This window comes from Mirounga angustirostris, unplaced genomic scaffold, assembly GCF_029215605.1.
Source record: "Mirounga angustirostris isolate CCGP_5_RB_7025 unplaced genomic scaffold, mMirAng1.0.hap1 SCAF_17, whole genome shotgun sequence".
In the NCBI taxonomy this organism is placed as follows: domain Eukaryota; kingdom Metazoa; phylum Chordata; class Mammalia; order Carnivora; family Phocidae; genus Mirounga; species Mirounga angustirostris.
In genome coordinates, this window is record NW_026991725.1 from 32,132,806 (window position 1) to 32,154,859 (window position 22,054).

The 22,054-nt window shown below is 43.0% G+C and overlaps 1 protein-coding gene across 7 annotated transcripts in view; it reads left to right on the top strand.

The window, feature by feature from the left end:
- Positions 1–4,216: 4,216 nt before the first annotated feature.
- MAP3K3 (mitogen-activated protein kinase kinase kinase 3) overlaps positions 4,217–22,054 on the top strand; it is a 64,964-nt gene continuing 47,126 nt past the window's right edge. The window contains exons 1-3 of one of the 7 annotated variants that reach the window (XM_054510755.2): positions 4,217–4,646; positions 14,049–14,194; positions 15,859–15,951. In XM_054510755.2, the coding sequence (XP_054366730.1) occupies positions 4,643–4,646; positions 14,049–14,194; positions 15,859–15,951 (243 nt within the window). In that variant the 5' untranslated portion in view covers positions 4,217–4,642. Of the gene's footprint in view, positions 4,647–14,048; positions 14,195–14,623; positions 14,915–15,858; positions 15,952–22,054 lie in introns of those variants that run through there. The other 6 variants (XM_054510754.2, XM_045888674.3, XM_054510757.2 and 3 more) reach the window with 6 other exon arrangements.

Consider the following 22,054-nt stretch of genomic DNA (forward strand, 5'->3'; position numbering starts at 1 on the left):
AGTATCCCTATGCTCTTGAAAGAGAAAAAGGAAAATGTTCAGCTGGTACTTCAAGCTGCCTGAAGCCCTGAGCATTAGGGGCAGGTTGTGATCCTTGGGATCAGGTATGACTCAGGTACTTAACCAGGGGCATCTACACAGTGTGAAACTGGGGGAACAGACTTGAGAAGGCATGGCCCAGATGGGAGGCTTCACATGGGGAAAATGAAGAGTGAGGAGAGAAACAATATAGAAAGAGAAAAAAATAAACTAAAAGGGCACACTTGTGGAGATTACATTCAACTACTAACAACCCCAGTTGAGGTTCACTTATTCAAGAAAATGTTTGTTTTTTAAATGAAATGTTTGTTTTTTAAATGTACTGTGAAAGATGCTCGGCATACCAATTTGAATGACAGCTTCTGTCTCTATGCTTACTTCCTTAAAGGCAGTTACAACAGAGTGGGATAGGTGCTTTGATAAAGAAAGTACTAGGTGCTCTGGTACCCAGAATTGTGAGTATTCGTCTGGAAGGGTTTCATGGAGGGAGTGATGTTCAGGCTTAGTTCTTTCCTGAAAGAATGGGGGTGGGGGGAAGAGTGGAGGAGAAGAGTGTTTAAAACAAAATAGCAGATGCAGAGGTGTGGAGGCGAGATGAACTCCAGTGGTTCTGTGTGGCCAGAACATAGAATTTGAAGGATGGGGCTGGCAGAGGTGGGAAATGGAAAAGCTTGTGGCTAGAGAGGCATAGCCTGAGTCCTGAAGGGCCTTCTTAACTACATCCACATATTTGACTTATCCTAAGGGCAATAGGAAACTATAAAGTTTTTAAGCAGAGCATGACAGGATCAGGTGTCCGTTTTAGAAAGATCACCCTGTGATGTAAGCAGACACTGTTATACTGGGTTTGAACTAGAATGGTGGAGCTGAGGGTGGGAGAGGAATGGACAGATTGGTAAGGTTAGCTGTGGGAGGAGGGAAATGGAGAGGAAGAGTTCTCCAAGGTAGAGAGTTCACAGAGCCAACTTGTGAAACTGAAGATGGTAGAGGAAATACGGAACTATGGAGGAAAATGATGAATTCAGTTTGGACCTGTAGAATTTGAGGTGCCTATGGGAGGCTAGAGGATGATGTCTTGGGAGCTCAGAAGAAAGTCTAGTACGGTAACTTCAGCATGGGAATGTTTGAGATGGCTGTTAAGAGACAGAAAATGGAAAGGAAGCAGTTACTAGAAGGAAGGAAAGTCATAAGGCTCTTTTCAGCTAAAGACTTATGTGGTTGTACTGTGGTTCTCTACTATGTGTGAGGCACTATTCTAAGTGCTGGTGATAGGATAAGGCAGTAAACAGGACAAAATCCCTGCTGCTACACAGCTTATGTTCATTGTAGTTAGAGGAAAGACAAATAAAATACAATTTAGTCACTATGAAGAAAAATAAGGCAGAATAAAGTATGATGGAGAGGAGAGAGGCTCTTTTGGATGGGGTGCTTAGAAACTCAAAAGAGTTGACATTTGAGCAAAGACCTGAATAAAATGCAGGAATTAGCCATGGGAACACTTTGGGGAAGAGCATTCCAGGTAGAACAAATGGAAAGTGCAAAGGTCCTGAGCTTGGTAGGCCCAAAATGTGGTAAGAAGGCAGTGTGGCTGGAAGAGTGATCATGGGAGAGAGGTAGAGATGAGGTAGGAGAGAATGGCAGGGCCAGCTCCTCTTGAGCCTTAAAGGCCATGACAAAGAGTTTGGGTTTTATTCTAAGTGCAACGGGAAGCCATTGGAGGCTTAACAGCAGGACGGTGGCATCTGAATTACATTTTACAAGGATTGCTTTGGCTGCTGTGTAGAGAATCATTTTTTAGGTGACCACAGAGGAAACAAGGTAACGGGTTAGGAGGCTAGGGCAGTCATCCAGGAGAGGGTAGAAGCTTGGACCAGGGTGGTAGTGATGAGAAGTGGTTGGATTCAGATATATTTTGAAACCAGAGGCGAGAGGACCTGCTGAAGGATTAGATATAGGGGTGTTAGGCAAAGAGCAAAACCAAGGAAGACTTCTAGGTTTGTATTTTAATAATTGGAAAATAGAGGAGCAGGCTGTTTTAGGGGGAGGGGGAAAGGATAAAGAGTTCAGTGTGAAACTTGTGAAATTGGAGATGTGTTTCAGACATTCTAAGAGAAGCTGCTGAATAACCCTTCCAATACAGGCAATGGAGTGAGTACTAGATTTCCACTTGCATAGTTCTGTTTTTCTTTTATATTTATCTCACAGGTCTATACAATTAAGGGTCAGATATGAGCTTCAGATTGGTAGATTGGGACCTCCAGCACTGGCTTATTACACACATTCTCACCAAGGTGATACCCCAGTGGAGTGAAAAATGATTAAGGGGTGAAAAAAAATCTTAGATAATACAATGGTATGTGGCCTTCAAAGCTCAACCCTACTTGACCAAATCTTATTCCTTAGTATTTAATTTCTCTCATTAGAATTTACATTTAATTAAGTAATGCAAAATTTTCTCCTGGGGGGGCGGATAATGAAAAAGTTGAGAAACACTGGTCTGGTACAAGAACATGACCTTTGGGTGGCAGATAGACCTGGTATGAATCCTGGCTCTACCACTTGGACATGCTCCTTAACTTCTCTGAGCTTCAATTTCATCATTTAAATGCCAATAGTATTGCTTACCTCAGTTATTGGAAAGATTAAATAAGATGATGTGCCTGGCATATAATAAATGACATAATTATTAATTTTCTTTCCCTTTTTTCTTTCTCCCCTTCCCAGAAAAAAGATTATTATAGTCAGGAACTACAATAAACTGGGTAGGGATCTAATCAAGTGGGAGAATGACAGATTTAAAAGCTTTTGGGGAGGGGGGAAAAAAAACCAGGACAAGGGGCCTGATTAAATATTGGGGGGAGGAAGGAGTGTAAAGAAAGAGAGGAGTCCAAGATAATTCTTGAGAGATTTGGCACCCAAGGCAAAGCCACCACCAAAGATTCTTAGTTGACGGTTGGAAATGGCATCAGAGGAAGATTATTCCGGCGTCTGATTTGTATTACACCGGAACAAGGACTAGAGGAAGGGAGCCCATATTGATTGTGATGGACTTGGCATCTGAAGACCTGGGTGTATAAAATGTTGAACAATGAGGGTTGGAGAAATTATGGTCATTCTCTATTTTGAAATATGCAGCCAGTACAATTGTTTCGGAACAATATTTCAGTGGCACGGGAAAACACTTATAATAAAATGTAAGCATACTACAAAACAATACGAAGCTATTTTTGTCAAACGTATATCTTGGTAGGAAAGAGATAAAATTATCCTTGGGGTGGAATTTTTTTTTTTTTTTCAGTTTTACTTCGAAGAGCTTGTATTGCTTTCATAACCAAAGAAAAAAAGCTTTTATCCGAAAGAACCTCTCTGACTTTGTCACTTACTGGTGTTGGCCCTGGCCAGCAGCGGAACTCCCAGACTTCCGAGGACCCACATTCCAGTACTACCCCAGCCCCTCGGAGGGTGTGACCCCGGAGGTAGGAGACCCAGGAAAAGGCGGGCAGTGGTGAGGCCGCCCCTGCCTCCGGGCAAGCGCAGCGTCCGGACCGGAGGACTTGTCAGGGGATCCGGCGGCAGAGGTGGCCACAGGCCGGGAAGCGCTCAGAGCCTGAACCCTCCCCGCTTATTGCGCGCCCGGTGCGGGCACAGGGAGGAGCAGGACGCCGGACTCAGGGGCCACCCTGGCGGCCGAGAGCAGGGAGGGCGGGAGGCCGACGGCCCCTCCAGCCGCTTTCCCAAACTCCAGCCCCAAAGTAGCCGGAGGGGAACAGCGCCAGCCCGCGCGCCCGCCGAGCCTTCAGTGACCCACGGGAGGTGGGAATGTGGGCGGAGCCTCACGCGCGAGCTGTGATTGGAGCAACCAACACCTCCCGGGGAGAGAGGGAGGGCGAGACGGCGAGGGATGCGCAGAGGCGGGTGCTCAGAGCCCTCTGCGTGATTGGCTAGCAGAGAGTGAACCGGGTGCTGTTTCGATGATTGGCAGGCAGTTAGACAGCCCTCGGAAACGGCCTTGGCTTCGTCCATTGGCATCCTACGAGAGTAGGCGGGATTGGTTCATCGTGTGGTGCTGATGATTAGCTGGCGACTGAGAGTTAGGGTGTTGGGGAGAGAGCGGGGTTGGGGGGCGACTGGGGCAGCGACTTCCTCCCTGTTATTGGCTGGTGAAGTGAGTGGGGGTGGTACGAAGGTCCAGCGACTGCCTGGGATTGGCGGGCGCTGCGGTGAGTGACAGACAAGGGGGCGAGCTGCGCGACCAGCGGTTTGTTTTTCGGAGCGTTCCTGAGGTGGAGAACGGTGGCCGGACGGAGCGGCTGAGGGACTGAGAGACTGGCGGGCGGGCGGGCCGAGCGGCGCCGCCGAGGCCGGGCTGGGCCGAGCCGAGGAGCGCCGGGGATGTAGCGGGCCACCCTGCCCATGCCACAGCACCCGGCCGCGGGCGGAGCCGGAGCCGGAGCCTGGGGAGGCGGCGGGGGCCCCGAGCGCAGCCCGCGCCCCCCGCGCGGAGCCAGGCCCGCTGCCGTCCCCGCCGCCCGGGCCCCCGGCATGCAGCTCCGGCTGCGGAGGTGACACTCGGGCCCGAGCCGCCGCCGCCGCCATCGCCACCATGGGTGAGTGTCGCCACCGCCCCGGCCTGTGCCCGCGCTGCTTCGCGTCGCCCCGCCCCGGGCTGAGGGGAGGAGGACCCTGGGCGGCCGCCTGACAGGCATGGACAGCCCGCCCGGCCCGGGCTGCGGACCGACGGCGCCCGCCCGCCCGCCCCGCTCGCGCTCGGCGGCCGGGGCGGGGGTTCGGTTTTCCCCGGCCCGCCGGGGCGGTCCCGGCCGGCAGAGCCCACTGGGCAGCCTTCTTCTGGGCCGCGCGGCGGGCTCATCCCGAGGCGGCGGCGGCGGGATCGAGGGCCCGTGCTCGGCGGGGCAGCCCGCTCCGGCCCGAGCGAGCCGGACCGCGAGCTCGAGGGCGGGGGAGCGGGAGCTCAGTGTGGGGCCCGGGCTGGAGGCTGGTGCAGGCCCAGCTGCTGTTGTGTCTTTTCCTTGATTTGCTTTTTTTTCCTGCCTGTGTCATTTCCTTCCCTTTGCTCACACAGGCCGGCCAGCGAGAGTTCCCGGGGCTTGCTCTCGAGCCCTGTGCGCGCCCCAGCGCAGGGGGGAGGGCGTGCGGGGAGATAGGCTGGGAGGTGATTAAAACGGCAATCACTGTTATCAACAGCGCGGTTGAGAAATGCGAGCCGCACGCAGATTGCTGGAGGTTAGGAATTGGTCGGGGACTGCCAGTTATAATCCACATCCTACTTCTTGAAAAATCCGGTTGCAGTGTTTTACATCCATTATTTTTATTTAGCGGTATCCCTGAAATTATGTAACTTTTAAAAGAAGCATTCCCTGCACAAAAGAATCTATGAAATCATTTCCTTTTTATCAATACTTGAAATTTCAGTTGTGAAGATGTAATCTAAGAAACGCTTTTAATGCCTTCCACACGCGGCATTTGAACTGAATTCTGTTTCGTTGTCCTTTTTGGTAATTTAGCAAATGATTATTGGACTAGGTTAAGAAGCAAATAACATTTTAGATGTACTTTGTTTCTCTTGTTGGATCGGTTATTGTGTTACTGTTGTCCACAATCACAAGTTTTGCAAAGTATTTGGTATTGTCCTAAATAACCATGGAGTAAACCTCAATGAAAGGATCCTTTGCAAAGGCATTCATTGTATCTGTGAAGTGCCATGCATGTGAAGAGGGAACGTTAATATTTGCTTTGCCCTGTAGCAAGGTCAGGTCGTTTCGTAGAAGGTTAAGTGTATGCTGTATCACATTGAGCAGATACTGTTTTGCTGCCTGTCTCTACACTGTGCCTTTGAATGAATTGCCTTGTTCTATTCTACGCTGCCCTTGTACAGTAAAGGATGGGTTTGTTCATTTGCTGGGTTTACTGTTTCCTTCCCATGCTTTGCTTCAAAAGCGTGTGCTCTTCTGGGGTAAGTCTCCTGTGACAGAAAGCATAAAAGGAACCCAGTAAGGCTTGGTATTTAAATACATAATTCAACAAATACTTACCAAACATTTACTGTAAATGGGGCACATAATTCTTGTCCTCCCCAGGCTTCAAACATTTATCTTGTGTTTTGGAATTTGATGATTGAACTCAGTCCTTGAATTGGTTTGTGAACTTATGTTTGTGATAGTCTTTCCTCTTTGTCTTGTGAGGGCAGTCTTAAGTCCTGAGAGGGAGTATGTAATACTTGAGGATGGGCAGACTCCCACTCCCCACTTTCTTGACTGCTGAATCAGTAAGAGTGCCCAGATTTGTTGATTATATTTGCATGTCCAACCTGAAAATGGATGTCAGCCTGTTTTCACATTTCAAGACATTTTTATTTTATTTTTAAGATTTTATTTATTTATTTGACAGAGAGAGGGACAGCGAGAGAGGGAACACAAGCAGGGAGAACGGGAGAGGGAGAAGCAGACTTTCCGCTGAACAGGGAGCCCGATGCGGGGCTCGATCCCAGGACCCCAGGATCACGACCTGAGCCGAAGGCTTAACGACTGAGCCCCTTCAAGACATTTTTAAAAACTATTTTAAGTGTATGAGTTTATGGAGAGACGAGTGATGGGGAGGAAAGGAACTATATTGGTAGGGGCCAGAACCCCAAAGAAAAGAGGACCAGGAACTCTGCTTTTCATGTGTTCCCACTGTCTGTTTTACATAAAGAAACTGAGGCAGTGAGAGGGGAACTAACTTGCTTGGTGGCTACCGAAAAAATTAGGCAAGCTGGTTTAAGAGCTACTGCCTAGCTTTCTTCAGTGGGTTCCCCTCATACCATTCTCTCTTTTTTGTAGATGACCTTGATATGCAATTAGAGCTAATACTGAATTCTTCCAGAGCCTGATCTTTAATTTACTTTATAAAAGGTTCACAAAGGATTTGTGTACACACACACACACACACACACACAGTTTCTCTCTTAAGTACTGGTTTCCTTTTTGGTGATGTATATGATGAAAATTCAGATTCCCAGGTTAGTTTTCTTTAGTTGCTGTGGCTCTAAGTAAACTGTGATACAGCAAGAGGTTGATAAGAGAGACATACAGACTTATTATTTTTTTTTAAAGATTTTATTTATTTATTTGACAGAGAGAGACACGGTGAGAGAGGGAACACAAGCAAGGGGGAGTGGGAGAGGGAGAAGCAGGCTTCCCGCAGAGGAGAGAGCCCGATATGGGACTCGATCCCAGGACCCTGGGACCATGACCTGAGCCGAAGGCAGTTGCTTAACAACTGAGCCACCCAGGCGCCCGAGACATACAGACTTATTAATAGTTTCATTATACTTGTTAAACTTAAGCCCAGTGAGGAAAGGATCAAAACTAATTGGAGTCCCTGCCCTGCAGGTTCTTTGGTTAACAGTCCTATTTTCCTGAGCTGTTCAAAGCCCCAGACTCAAGCTTGTTTGACAGCTTGGGTTGGTAATAAAAACAGGTTAGATTTTATATTGGCTGTTAGCCCCAGTAAATTTCTAGTGGGAACTACATTCATCCCTGTAGTACACTTATCCTTGTAAATAATAGGAAATATGGAGATATGCTTCTTTTTTTTGGCTTTAATACTATGTGGTTATTAAAAAAATTGGGATTGACTGGTCATTTTTCTTGGTCACTAGAATTCTCTCCCAGTTTTAGTAATTATAGTGGCAAATGCTGTTAATAACACTTGAGACTAATTCACTAGTGTACATTTGGACTTTTTATAAATGCAGTCTGAAACTTAGTGGGAAGTGTTACTGAAAAACATGTAACAACTTGGAAATGTTACAGGAAACTATAGTGAACTGAGTACAGGATTAAGGATGGGTTGGTTCTGCTTTGATAGCTTGGCTGGAAGTCAGAATCATTGTGATTTACAGACACCTTGGGTCTCTAAGATTCCAGGGCTGTTGTGAGCTCCCAATTAGACCGCTGTCAGTTCAGCTTGTCTAGAATCTGACAACCTGACAATCTAGACTCTGGCCAACAACTGTTTTGATTGAAATTGGGGTCACAATTTAATGAGTCAGCATTAAAGGCAGACGCATAACTGACTGAGCCACCCAGCCGCCCCTTATTTTTTATTTTTATTTTCTTTATTTATTTGAGAGAGAGAGTGAGCCAGAGTGAGAGAGACACTGAGCACAAGCTGGGGGAGAGGCAGAGTGAGAGGGAGAAGCAGACTCCCCACTGAGCAGGGAGCCTGACTCAGGACTCGATCCCAGGACCCCAAGATCATTACCTGAGCCAAAGGCAGACACTTAACTGACTGAGCCACCCAGGCGCCCCCAAATTTAAAAATACATATTACAAAGTAAGCTGTTGCTTCCTCATAAGAATCAACATATCACTGCTATATTTTATTTTAATGTTTAATGAATTTAACCTAAAGGTCTGGAAACTATAGGATTATGTATGTCAATCCCCAAACTACAGAATTGATCTCTCGCTCCTATGCACCTTTATACCATTTTGATAAAGTACCTACAATACCACTTGTACTGACTTGTTTACATGTTTCTAGTTCACCTTACCTTCTTAAAGTAACTTCTTAAGGCAGGATAAATGCAGATATAGGGCCTAATACTGTTCCTGACACATAAGAGACTATAAATAAATGTGCGAAGACTAAAGGAATAGCTTATATAAACAGAACCAAGAAAACTGCTTCCTGCGGTGCCTGGGTGGCTCGGTCAGTTAAGCATCTGCCTTCAGCTCAGGTCATGATTCCAGGGTCCTGGGATCGAGCCCCAATTCAGGCTCCCTGCTCGGCGGGAAGCCTGCTTCTCCCTCTTCTGCTCCCCCTGCTTGTGTTCCTGCTCTCACTGTCTCTCTCTGTGTCAAATAAATAAATAAAATCTTTTATAAAAAATAAAATAAAATAAAATCCAACTGTCAGGAGCACCTGGGTGGCTCAGTAGGTTAAGTGTCTTTGGCTCAGGTCATGATCCCGGGGTCCTGGAATCGAGCCCCGCATCAGGCTCCCTGCTCAGCGGGGAGCCTGCTTCTTCCTCTCCTTCTGTCTGCTGCTCCTCCTGCTTGTGCTCTCTCTGTCTCTGCCAAATAAATAAATAAAATCTTTTTAAAATTTTTTTAAAAATTAAAAATAAATATATTTTGAACGATCAGTTCCTTTGGAAGGGCTGTTATATCCCAGAAACAGAAAAATACCAGAATTTGACTTTGAGATCTAGCAAAGGTTCAACCATGTCCATGAAGGAAAAAAGTCTCTTGTGAATTGAGGCTCAGGCCTTTTGTTTGTACTTACTATAAAATGATGTTTGCCCGGGTACTGACAAGGTGGAGGCAGTGGGGGTATGTGAAATGTCATGAAGATTAAGATAGTAAAATCTGGGGGCGCCTGGGTGGCTCAGTTGGTTAAGTGTCTGCCCTCAGCTCAGGTCATGATCCCAGGGTCCTGGGATCGAGCCCCATATGGGGCTCCCTGCTCAGTGGAGAGTCTGCTTCTCCCTCTCCCTCTGTCTGCCACTCCCCCTGCTTGTGCTTGCTCATGCTCTCTCTCTCTCTGTCAAATAAATAAAATCTTTAAAGAAAGAAAAAAAAAGATAGTAAAATCTGACTCAGGGACACTGAAAACAGCATCTCCTGGGTAAGCAGTGCGATCAGACAATCCGGCAGTGCTGGGTAGAGCACTGGCCACATGAAGAAATAACAATGTTAGTTAAATGAAAACAACAATTAAAACATTACTTTGGGGATTTGTATATATGGAAAAGGGAGAGTGTCTGACATAGTACACAGATGTCATACAGGACAACAGTGTCTATTGGTGCTACTAGAAACTTTTCTGGGTTTTTAGCCAAGGGAATTCATAAATGGGAGTGCCTTAAGACCCTGCTTTTAGATAGAAGTAGTAGTTCAGTCTGCAAGATTGACTTCGTGCCGGAGCTAAGGAGAGAGGAGTGTGTTGCCTGGCAGCCCCCAGACCATAGGTCAGGGTATCCGGAGAAGAAAAAGTCCGTGCTGCTGGATAAGTATGGATAGCTGTCTGCTTAAGACTGCTTGAGAGCTTCCACTTTTTAAGCCTGAACTCTAATCCCTATCTCATAGATCCCTTCTTTTCTATTTTCTATGAATACTCCTTCCCTCTATAGTCATAACCTCTTAATCTCTAGAATGAACTTCTTCCTCTGTGCTTCTTCCTGGTAGCTTTTTTTTTTTTTTTAAAGATTTATTTATTTATTTGAGAGAGCGAGAATGAGAGAGAGAGAGTACATGAGAGGGGGGAGGGTTAGAGGGAGAAGCAGGCTCCTTGCTGAGCAGGGAGCCCGATGCGGGACTCGATCCAGGGACTCAGGATCATGACCTGAGCCGAAGGCAGTCGCTTAACCAACTGAGCCACCCAGGCGCCCCTCTTCCTGGTAGCTTTTAAGTGTGTCAAACCACCTCCATCCTCAGGAAATCTTTTCAAGGTTATAGCACACTAACTATTACCCCAGCTTCAAGTTGTTCATGTGTAAAGTTCACAAATGAATTGTTGATTTCTACTACTTCCAATTTCCTTTTAATCTCCAGCTTCTTGATTCCCTTTAAAATTTTGTTTCTGCCTCTACCACTCTATTGGACCTGCCTGGCCTACGCCTGCCGCTGTCCTTCTTTGGTCCTGACTGCTGGGTGTCACTCTTGTTTTTTTCCAGCCCTGTTAAAGTTTTCTTTGCCAGCATACCTTCTTCCTACTCTACTCAATAAGGATTACTGCTCATTGAGGATCAGTCCCTGACCCGCTTTTCTTCCCCTCAGTCCCCTCACTTGCTTTTAGGTCCTTTCTCATCTTCACTTCATTTTTTAAGCTCTCCTGCGTAGCTGGAACAGCTTGCTTTTCTGAAAGAATCCTTATTCTGTTAGTAATTATGTAAAATCATCTATAAAACCTCTTGCTACTCACTGTAAAATTTTTTTTACACATGCGTGTTTATGTACTCTGGTTTGTATACTGTCTTAAGTCAATCACTTTATTTGTGTAACCTTGTATTTGGGTCTCATTCATTCTTTTACCCCTAGAGTTTGAACAGCTTGAAACTATCTAATGTATAATACATATTGGTACTCAGTAAATGGTTATTGTTAATGCCTAATAAAAATTCAGGAATAAAATTAAGCATTAGGGTAGATTAAGTAGTGTACAGTCTTTTCCCACTGACCTTCTTCCATTGATGATAATAGCCAGCATTTTTTTTTAGCTTTACTAAGTATTAGGTACCATGAGGAATAATTTGTAAGTTCTTTGTCCTTTAGTTCTTACAGCAGCTCTGTGAGATACTTTTTTTTTTTTTTTTTAAGATTTTATTTATTTGCGAGAGAGAGAATGAGAGACAGAGAGCATGAGAGGGAGGAGGGTCAGAGGGAGAAGCAGACTCCCTGCCGAGCAGGGAGCCCGATGCGGGACTCGATCCCGGGACTCCAGGATCATGACCTGAGCCGAAGGCAGTCGCTTAACCAACTGAGCCACCCAGGTGCCCCGAGATGATACTTTTATTATCTCCATTTTACAGATGAGGAAACTGAGGCTTAGGGGGAATAAGTGATTTGTTCAAAGCCTCCTTAAATCCAGGTCTTTCTGACTTCAAAGTGCATATAAATGACTGCTGCACTCTAAGAAAGCTGCTATTTGTTTTTAAGTTTGTTTGTTTTTAAGTTTGTTTGTTTTTGTTTTTATAGAATGTTAATAATTCAGTTAAAATCTCAATCCAGGAAGAAATGCCTAAAAGAGCCACTTGATTTACTTCCTGTCTTTATCCACATCCTTAGTTTGAAGTATCAGTTTAAGAACCTGTTTTCGACTTTGACAAAAATCAGATTCAATAACCCTGTGTCCCTTCTGTCAGTTATCCTGACTTTTAGGAGATAGTGCCAAACCATTCCTCTAGTGTGTTCTCAGTGCTGGAACTACCAAACAAGTTTATCCATGAAGTAATGCCAAGAATTGGTTAGCTTCCTGGAAACCGAATTTGTCAACCTGATAAACCAGCTCTTATAATAGCATCATCTTGTATAGAATTAGAAATGATTCTGTAATTCTACTTGTCGTGGATTTGACTTGAAAAGCATGTGTGTTGTGCGTCTGTGTGTATATTCACATCCATCTAGGTTCAGTATCTGAGTTGAGACAACAGAAATTGCCAATTCACAGGGTGGTTACCTTGATAACTGAAAACTCCATGTGTTCTCCTGTTAGGAATATCACTGGATGTGCCTCAGAAAACACCTACCCAGTCATAATCCTCTTTATAGTGATCCCAATTTACTGCTACAGTTGGCCCCAAAATTGTACACACATATATTAAATAGTATGTAAGCCAACTTAATATAAAAGCCTATACATATTGTATATATAAGCCAGTCTTCCTAGCTTAGATGTTATGCTCTAATTTTTAAATCTTGGTTGGGAGGTTAAAAAACAAAACAAAACAAAATATCATGCAAGTTCCCTTTCTTTAAGGAGCCTACAGGGAAATCGCTAGAAAATATAAAATAATTGATGGGATGTATGTGTTTGTGTTTGTTTTTGTTTTCACTGTGACTGTGTATTTTATCTTGGGATGTATGTGTTTTAATTCTGACATGTCTTTCTGTAGATACCCACTTCCTTTACATTCGCTATCCCATTTATTTATCCTTTTGGCCCTACATCAATGCTCAAACATACTTTGGTATATATTTTGAAATGGAATTAGATGGGAAGCTACTCTACTGGTGTTTTTCCTGCACATTTTAAGTCTGATTTTACTTTTATGAGCAGGCAAAAACCTCCACATGGGCACCCTTCTCCTTCCTTTCTTGCACCTCCTCAGAGGGTGTGTAGGGCACCTGAGCACATTTGATCTAGAAAGAGGGAAGAGGCAAATAGCACAGATTTACTTTCTGTACTTCATGATGTTCTTTCCACAAGGTGTTAGAACATTTCCAAGGAACCCAATGACAAAAGACAAAAGATAGGTGCTCTCTGGGTGGAGTCTCTTGTACTTGCTTCTTTTAAGGTGTGCTCCAGGTCCCCGAGTGACTCAGTTGTCACCAGAACATGTGTAACAACTCATCTTTCATACTCCTTTCCAGATCAACAGATTTATTTTCAACTCCCAAATGCTATTTGAGTAGATGAGGATCTCTTGAAGGACCTGGGAGAATTTTGCAAAACATGGAATTGGGCTGGTTTGGGTTCTGGGTTTTGTCCAGTTGTCTTCAGTACGGGAGAATTCTAGTAACTCTATGCTATTTCAAGAAAAGGGGATTAAAAGTAATACCAGTAAGGCAGAGACAATGCATTGCTTCGTCAGTTAGGGAAGAAAAACAATAGAATTGCCTTTTGGCTTCCCTGTGGGAAGCAGAAGGCCTATAAACTTGTAAAGATTTGGGAGGGGGGGCGTTCAAAGACTAGGCTTGTAAAACAACTTCTGTTCAAAGCAGCTACCTGAGGCCTTGTTTGGTACTTTTTTTTTTTTTTTGGTACCTTTTAAAATGTGCTCTTCTACATGGGATACTTTAAGAATAAGTCTGGGTGTGACTCTGACCTATAATCAGCTCTCCGTGAATTCATCTTTTCACTCAGTACCCTACTACACTGTGCAACTTTTCATCTGTTTTTCCTGGTTGGGTTTCTCTGACACTGGAAGAGTTGCCCTGTTTGAGCACCTCCCTTGCCACCGGTGAATTGGTAAATATTGCTGCCAGAAATCTGATTGGAGAGTTGTTAAGAATCAATTAAAATATAAGTAGCCATAGTCTGACCTCAGTTACCTACTCTTCAGACATCAGATGCATGTGATTATAGTTACAGAGTTTGTCATTTTACCTGGGCAGAACTCCCTGAGTATTAGTCATATAATTTGTGATAGTAATTTGCTGGTCTGTATTTTTTTTTAAGTTTTTATTTAAATTCCAGTTAGTTAACATACAGTGTAATAATAGTTTCAGGTGTACAATATAGTGATTCAACACTTGCCTATGGTCCTTATTGAAGTATCGTAGCCCATGTGCTCTCTTTTGTTGCAGACGAACAGGAGGCATTGAACTCAATCATGAAGGATCTGGTGGCCCTCCAGATGAGCCGACGTCCCCGGGTGCCTGGATATGAGACCATGAAGAACAAAGACACGGGTCACCCAAATAGGCAGGTGTGTGTGGCCATGGCAGACCCAACTAAATTGCTGGGGAGGGGTTTTCAAATGGGAAATATTTGAAGAAGCCAAGGATACTCTACTACCAGGCTTGAATGCTATTGGCCCCTTTCTTTCACAGTCTGTTAAATGGTAAGTGATATATACCAGTCATGGTATATATACCAGATCATGTGGGTCACGATCTAGAGGCCCAGAGCCTTGTGCATCTGACCTTGTGCCCAGTGTTTCATCTGCGGAGAATAAGAGTAATTCCTTTACTTTTAGAGAGAGTATTCATATAGCTCTTCCTTTACTGATTATTTGGCAAATGTTTAATCCAGATTCATAATCTCTAATTCAGAAAGTTTTTTAACTACCTTACGGTATACACTTAGGAAAAATTAATCCATTAGTATTAGCTTATATAAAATATAATTAGGAAGGGAAATTTATTTAATAAAGTGTCATGTAGTATATTCTAAAGGTAACAATGAGTGATTTTATTATTGTTGTTTATAATTGTTTCCCCTTATATTAACTTGGGTAGCTGAGTGCCTATTTTATTGCGAGTAGTGTACTTCTTTAGGAAAACAGTTGCTATTTTTGTTAACATTTGAACCCGTGCACTGTTGAGAACCTTCTTCCCACCTCCAGTGTCATTTACGAACTCCCTGATTCCTGGGTACTTTGGCCTGCAGAGAGGAGTGAATGATGGAGCACTTTCTTCGCTACTGGGTATCTGGTGCTATATTATATGCCTATGTTTGGTGTGTTTGCTGAAAATTTGTCCATGCCATTTTCCCTTGTGTTTCTCTTCTTTATCAGCTAACCTTCTTTCTCCTCATTTGCACCTTGTTTACCAATTCTTCAGAAGAATCCTTGGTTCCTAGAGAAAGAGTAAGGCCCTAGAACTTTTCCTGTCTAAGGTCTGCTAGATATAGCCTCTCAGAGTATTTCCTGCCTTTAGGAAAACGAGGGACCCTGAGTCCTTTTATATCATGATGTAACAGAAGGATTGGCTTAGAAAGCTGCTTTTATTTTTATGGCTACCTTACAGAACTGGGGGAACGACAGAATAGGGCCCATTCTTGTACTGTTTTCAGACATTATTCTGTCTAATTGTGTGGGTTCTGCCTTGCTGTAACTCTTTCCTATTCAAAACTGCTTTTGGAAGGAGCGTTTTACCAGAAGTGAGTCCCCTCCCCCAGGCTTGAGCCTAATGACCTCACTTTCCTTCCTGTCTTCCTATGTGGAGTGTGCTGCTCCATCAGCTGATCTTTCTCCAAATGGGGCTGTTAGTGTGGATATCAGTTAGGAGAAAAGGGGAAGCTTTCTTGAGTTGGAAGACCCAAAGGGACCAGGCTGGGGAGAGGAGGGTGGCATGGTGGTCCCTGATCATTCCTTGAAGGGAGATTACCTTTTAGAGATCCTTTTGCTTGGAACGTAAAAGCTATTGTAAGAAAAGTCCTGATCTCGTACTGTGTCTGCTGCTGTGTTATTAAAGTAAAGTGCATGGTTATGAAGGGAGAAGGCTGTGAAAAAGGATTGCCTATTGGTTAGGAAGTAATCTTAACAAGAGGTACTGGCTCTGAGGACCCACAATTTACTTGAATATCATCAAATTTTTTCTGTTGCATGGAGGGTACAAATTATTAACCTCAGTCTTTTTGTTTTTAAAGAAAAAACACAACAGCAGCAGCTCAGCCCTTCTGAACAGCCCCACAGTAACAACAAGCTCATGTGCAGGGGCCAGTGAGAAAAAGAAATTTTTGGTAAGGAACCAAATTACCCATAAAGCTAAAATGTGCTTTCAGATCTGATCCAAGTGCTGGAAGAGTGTGACGTTCATTTCCTAGACAAGTCATTTTAGTGGATTTGTAGGGAGTACTGGTTACTCATTACCTATGTTCTGTGCTTTTAGTCTCCATTTCACAAAACAGTATTATTCATAAGCAGCCTCTGTCAGTGCTGTCCAGTATACTTTGTGTGATGATAGAAGTGTTCTATATCTGTGCTGTCTAGGGTAATAGCCACTAGCCACATGTAGCTATTGAGCCACTGAGGAAGTGAATTTTAGATTTTACTTAATTTTAATTTTTTTTTTTAAAGATTTTATTTATTTATTTGAGACAGAGAGAATGAGAGACAGAGAGCATGAGAGGGAGGAGGGTCAGAGGGAGAAGCAGACTCCAAGCCGAGCAGGGAGCCCGATACGGGACTCGATCCTGGGACTCCAGGATCATGACCTGAGCCGAAGGCAGTCGCTTAACCAACTGAGCCACCCAGGCGCCCTTAATTTTAATTTAAATAGCCATATGAGGCTAGTGGCTACTGTCTTGGACAGCACAACTTTATATATTATATAAGGGACTGTTGGCTTGCTGGGCAAGAAATGAAGTGCATTCTTGGAGGTGTTTAGCGATTCATTGGGACGTTCATTCCTCCACACAGATCATGTGTTTCTACACATTGTGATAAACTCATCAGTGGGAATTCTATCTAAGATTCTATTCCAGGAGGCATGGAGATCTGGGGGAAATGTGAAGCTGTGGAACTAGCATGCTGTTTAGAAATGGAAGCTCAAAGTTTTATGCTAATATTGGGTAAAAGGCAATGAAAATGTCAAGATCACTTTTTCCTCTTAATAAAGTCAAGGTTGTAGAATGGTCGCTTCTGGGAATTGTAGCAGATGTTCAGCTTCTGACCAGGAGGGACATTCTTCAGCAAAATCTAAAAGCAGAAACGGGGAGAAAGTCTCAGTGAATACATTTCCAGGAAGGGTGGGGTGAAATGGGGGTAGGGAAACCTCGGAGGGAGATGTGTTTACAGCTTAGTGTAATGAAAAGAACCTGGCCTAGGTCCTAAGAGGAAAGTATATAGCAATACAAGCCTTTCTCAAGAAACAAGAAAGTCCTCAAATACACAACCTAATGCTACACCTAAAGGAGCTAGAGAAAGAATAGCAAATAAAGCCTAAACCCAGTAGGAGAAGAGAAATAATAAAGATCAGAGCAGAAATCAATGAAATAGAAACCAAAGAACAGTAGAACAGATCAACGAAACTAGGAGCTGGTTCTTTGAAAGAATTAATAAGATTGATAAACCCATGGCCAGACTTATCAAAAAGAAAAGAGAAATGACCCAAATAAATAAAATCATGAATGAAAGAGGGATCTAGAGATCACAACCAACGCCAAAGAAATACAAACAATTATAAGAACATAACTATGAGCAACTATATGCCAGCGAAGTAGATAATCTGGAAGAAATGGATGCATTCCTAGAGATGTATCAACTACCAAAACTGAACCAGGAAGAAATAGAAAACCTGAACAGACCCATAACCACTAAGGAAATTGAAGCAGTAATCAAAAATTTCCCAACAAACAAGAGCCCAGGGCCAGATGGCTTCCCAGGGGAATTCTACCAAACATTTCAAGAAGAATTAATACCTATTCTTCTGAAACTGTTCCAAAAAATAGAAATGGAAGGAAAACTTCCAAACTCATTTTATGAGGCCAGCATTACCTTGATCCCAAAATCAGACAAAGACCCCATCAAAAAGGAGAATTACGGACCAATATCCCTGATGAACGTGGATGCAAAAATTTTCACCAAAATACTAGCCAATAGGATCCAACAGTACATTAAAAGGATTATTCACCACGACAAAGTGGGACTTTTTCTTGGGCTGCAAGGTTGGTTCAACATCCACAAATCAATCAACGTGATACAATACGTTAATAAAAGAAAGAACAAGAACCATATGATCCTCTCGATAGATGCAGAAAAAGCATTTGACAAAGTACAGCATTCTTTCTTGATTAAAACTCTTCAGAGTGTAGGGATAGAGGGTACATACCTCAATGTCATAAAAGCCATCTATGAGAAACCCACAGTGAATATCATTCTCAACGGGGAAAAACTGAGAGCTTTTCCCCTAAGGTCAGGAACACGGCAGGGATGTCCACTATCACCACTGCTATTCAACATAGTTCTAGATGTCCTAGCCACAGCAATCAGACAACAAAAAGAAATAGAAGGCATCCGAATTGGCAAAGAAGAAGTCAAACTCACTTTTTGCAGATGATATGATACTTTATGTGGAAAACCCAAAAGACTCCACCCCAAAACTGCTAGAACTCATACAGGAATTCAGTAAAGTGGCAGGATATAAAATCAATGCACAGAAATCAGTTATATTTCTATACACCACCAACAAGACAGAAGAAAGAGAAATTAAGGAGTTGATCCCATTTACAATTGCACCCAAAACCATAAGACACCTAGGAATAAATTTAACCAAAGAGGCAAAGGATCAGAAAACTATAAAATACTCATGAAAGAAATTGAGGAAGACACAAAGAAATGGAAAAACGTTCCATGCTCATGGATTGGAAGAACAAATATTGTGAAGATGTTAATGCGACCTAGAGCAATCTACACATTTAATGCAGTTCCTATCAAAATACCATCAACTTTTTTCAAAGAAATGGAACACATAATCCTAAAATTTGTATGGAACCAGAAAAGACCCCAAATAGCCAGAGGAATGATGAAAAAGAAAAGCAAAGCTGGTGGCATCATAATTCTGGACTTAAGCTCTATTACAAAGCCATAATCCTCAAGACAGTATGGTACTGGCACAAAAACAGATGCATAGATCAATGGAACAGAATAGAGACCCCAGAAATGGACCCTCAACTCTATGGTCAACTAATATTCGACAAAGCAAAAAAAAAATGTCCAATGGAAAAAAGACAGTCTCTTCAACAAATGGTGTTGGGCAAATTGGACAGCCACATGCAGAAGAATGAAACTGGACCATTTCCTTACACCACACACAAAAATAGACTCAAAATGGTTGAAAGACCTCAATGTGAGACAGGAGTCCATCAAAATCCTGGAGGAGAACACAGGCAGCAACCTCTTCGACCTCAGCCACAGCAACATCTTCCTAGAAACATCACCAAAGGCAAGGGAAGTAAGGGCAAAAATGAACAATTGGGACTTCATCAAGATAAAAAGCTTTTGCATAGCAAAGCTAACAGTCAACAAAACCAAAAAGACAACTGATAGAATGGGAGGAGATATTTGCAAATGACATATCAGATAAAGGGCTAGTATCCAAAAATCTATAAAGAACTTATCAAACTCAACACCCATGTTGGCGAGGATGCGGAGAAAGGGGAACCCTCCTACACTGTTGGTGGGAATTCAAGCTGGCGCAGCCACTCTGGAAAACAATATGGAGGTTCCTCAAAAAGTTGAAAATAGAACTACCCCACGACCCAGCAATTGCACTACTGGGTATTTAGCCCAAAGATACAAATGTAGTGATCCGAAGGGGTATGTGCACCCCAATGTTTCTTTTTTTTTTTTAAAAGGAACTTTTTTTTTTTAAGATCTTATTTATTTATATGACAGAGAGAGACACAGCGAGAGAGGGAACACAAACAGGGGGAGCGGGAGAGGGAGAAGCAGGCTTCCTGCTGAGCAGGGAGCCCGATGTTGGGCTCAATCTCAGGACCCTGGGATCATGACCTGAGCCGAAGGCAGACGCTTAACGACTGAGCCACCCAGGCACCCCACCCCAATGTTTCTAGCAGCAATGTCCACAATAGCCAAACTATGGAAAGAGCCAAGATGTCCATCAACAGATGAATGGATAAAGAAGATGTGGTATATAAATACAATGGAATATTATGCAGCCATCAAAAAAACCCCGAAATCTTGCCATTTGCAACAATGTGGATGAAACTAGAGGGTATTATGCTAAGCGAAATAAGTCAATCAAAGAAAGACATGTATCATATGATCTCACTGAAATGCGGAATTCTTAATCTCAGGAAACAAACAGGGTTGCTGGAGTGGTGGGGGGTGGGAGGGATGGGGTGGCTGGGTGAGAGACATTGGGGAGGGTGTGTGCTATGGTGAGCGCTGTGAATTGTGTAAGACTGATGAATCACAGACCTGTACCTCTGAAACAAATACATTATATGTTAAAAAAAAAAAGATAGTAGGAAGGGAAAAAGGGGGGGGGGAATTGGAGGGGGAGACGGACCATGAGACTGTGGACCCTGAGAAACAAACTCTGAGGGTTCTAGAGGGGAGGGGTGTAGGGGGATGGGTTAGCCTGGTGATGGGTATTAAAGAGGGCACGTATTGAATGGGTGTTATACGCAAACAATGAATCATGGAACACTACATCAAAAACTAATGATGTAATGTATGGTGATTAACATAACATATAAAATAAATAATAAAATGAAATGAAATGAAATGAAATGAAATTAAAAAATAAAATAAATAAAAAAATAAAATAAATAAAATAAAATAAATAAAATAAAATAAAAATAAATAAATAAATAAAATAAATAAAATAAAATAAAAAATAAAATAAAATAAATAAAATAAATAAAATAAATAAAAAAATAAAATAAAATAAAATAAAATAAATAAAATAAAATAAAATAAAATAAAAAAATAGAACCTGGCCTAAGAGTCTGGTGACATTAATAATCTGTTAACATAGGACTTTACAATTTACAGAGTGAATCCATGTTTATTAATTTTATTGTTTTTATTTGCTTGGGCTTAGGATAGGATTAAACCGTTTTCTACATTACCAGTTCTTCTGCCAGAAAGGTCCATACTTGGGAGAGAGGAATGAAAGATTAAAACCTAATTTGAATGGCTAAGAGATGCCAAATTAGCTAGGAAATGTCAAATAGGGCTAAAGAGTCAAACTGCAGAGTTCCAGCTGAAAGTAACCACGTATTTTGGCCAGCAGGAAAGGTTGCATATTTAGGGAGGGAATGGCCCAACAGAGGCAAAGAGTGCTTACTTCAGCGTGAGAAGGGCTGTATTGGCTACAAGGCAGAGCTGAGATTGGCATCACCTCATGGGGCTCAAGCTGGACACAGCAAAGGAAAGCCAGAAGAGCTGTGGGTTCAATGTTGGGGGGGGCTGAGGCCTGGAAGAACTGGAAAAACCTAACTTAGTATCTCTGCTTGGTAGGACTTCAGACATCCTCTTCCCTAAGTGAACAAGCTAGGTAACTAATTGAAAAAGAATGCATTTGGGGCGCCTGGGTGGCTCAGTTGGTTAAGCAACTGCCTTCGGCTCAGGTCATGATCCTGGAGTCCCTGGATCGAGTCCCGCATCAGGCTCCTTGCTTGGTGGGGAGTCTGCTTCTCCCTCTGACCCTCCCCCCTCTCATGTGCTCTCTCTCAAATAAATAAATAAAAAAATCTTTAAAAAAAAAAAAGAATGCATTTGGCACCAACTAAGCATTCTGAGCAGCTATGGAAGTATGGGCAATGAGGAGCTTAGCTATGAACTGTTTGCTAGGAGGTAGGATCTGTGCTCTCTTCTTCTTCCTCCTGTACATTAGATCCCTGGAAGCCTACAGCCTGGTTAGAGCCTGCTGAACATTCTTAGATGTGTGGCCCATCCCAGGTGTGGCTGGGGCACGTGGACAGTTTTGCAGGCCGTGATGAGCAGCATCCCTTTACTGGTCATCAACTCACAGTGCTTTATCTGCAGGTGCAATTTCTCTGTGAAGTTGACAGCTTAGTATAGTGAAAAGAGCACTGGCCTGGAAGTCATTATTACTAATCTATTAACCTAGGATTTTACAGTGTACAGAGTACTTTCAACAACAGTAATAATAACAGTCGTAAGTACATGTATAATACTTTAAAATTTGCAAAGTGCTTATGCAAAGGTATTGAGTAGAGCCGGGAAGCAAATCCACATCTTCTGACTCCTGATCACAGTAATTTTACTGTGTCTGATAATCTTTCTAAACCTCAGTTTTTCCATCTGAAATACAGACATAATAATACCCACTGTGTCTACCTCTTAAAGGTG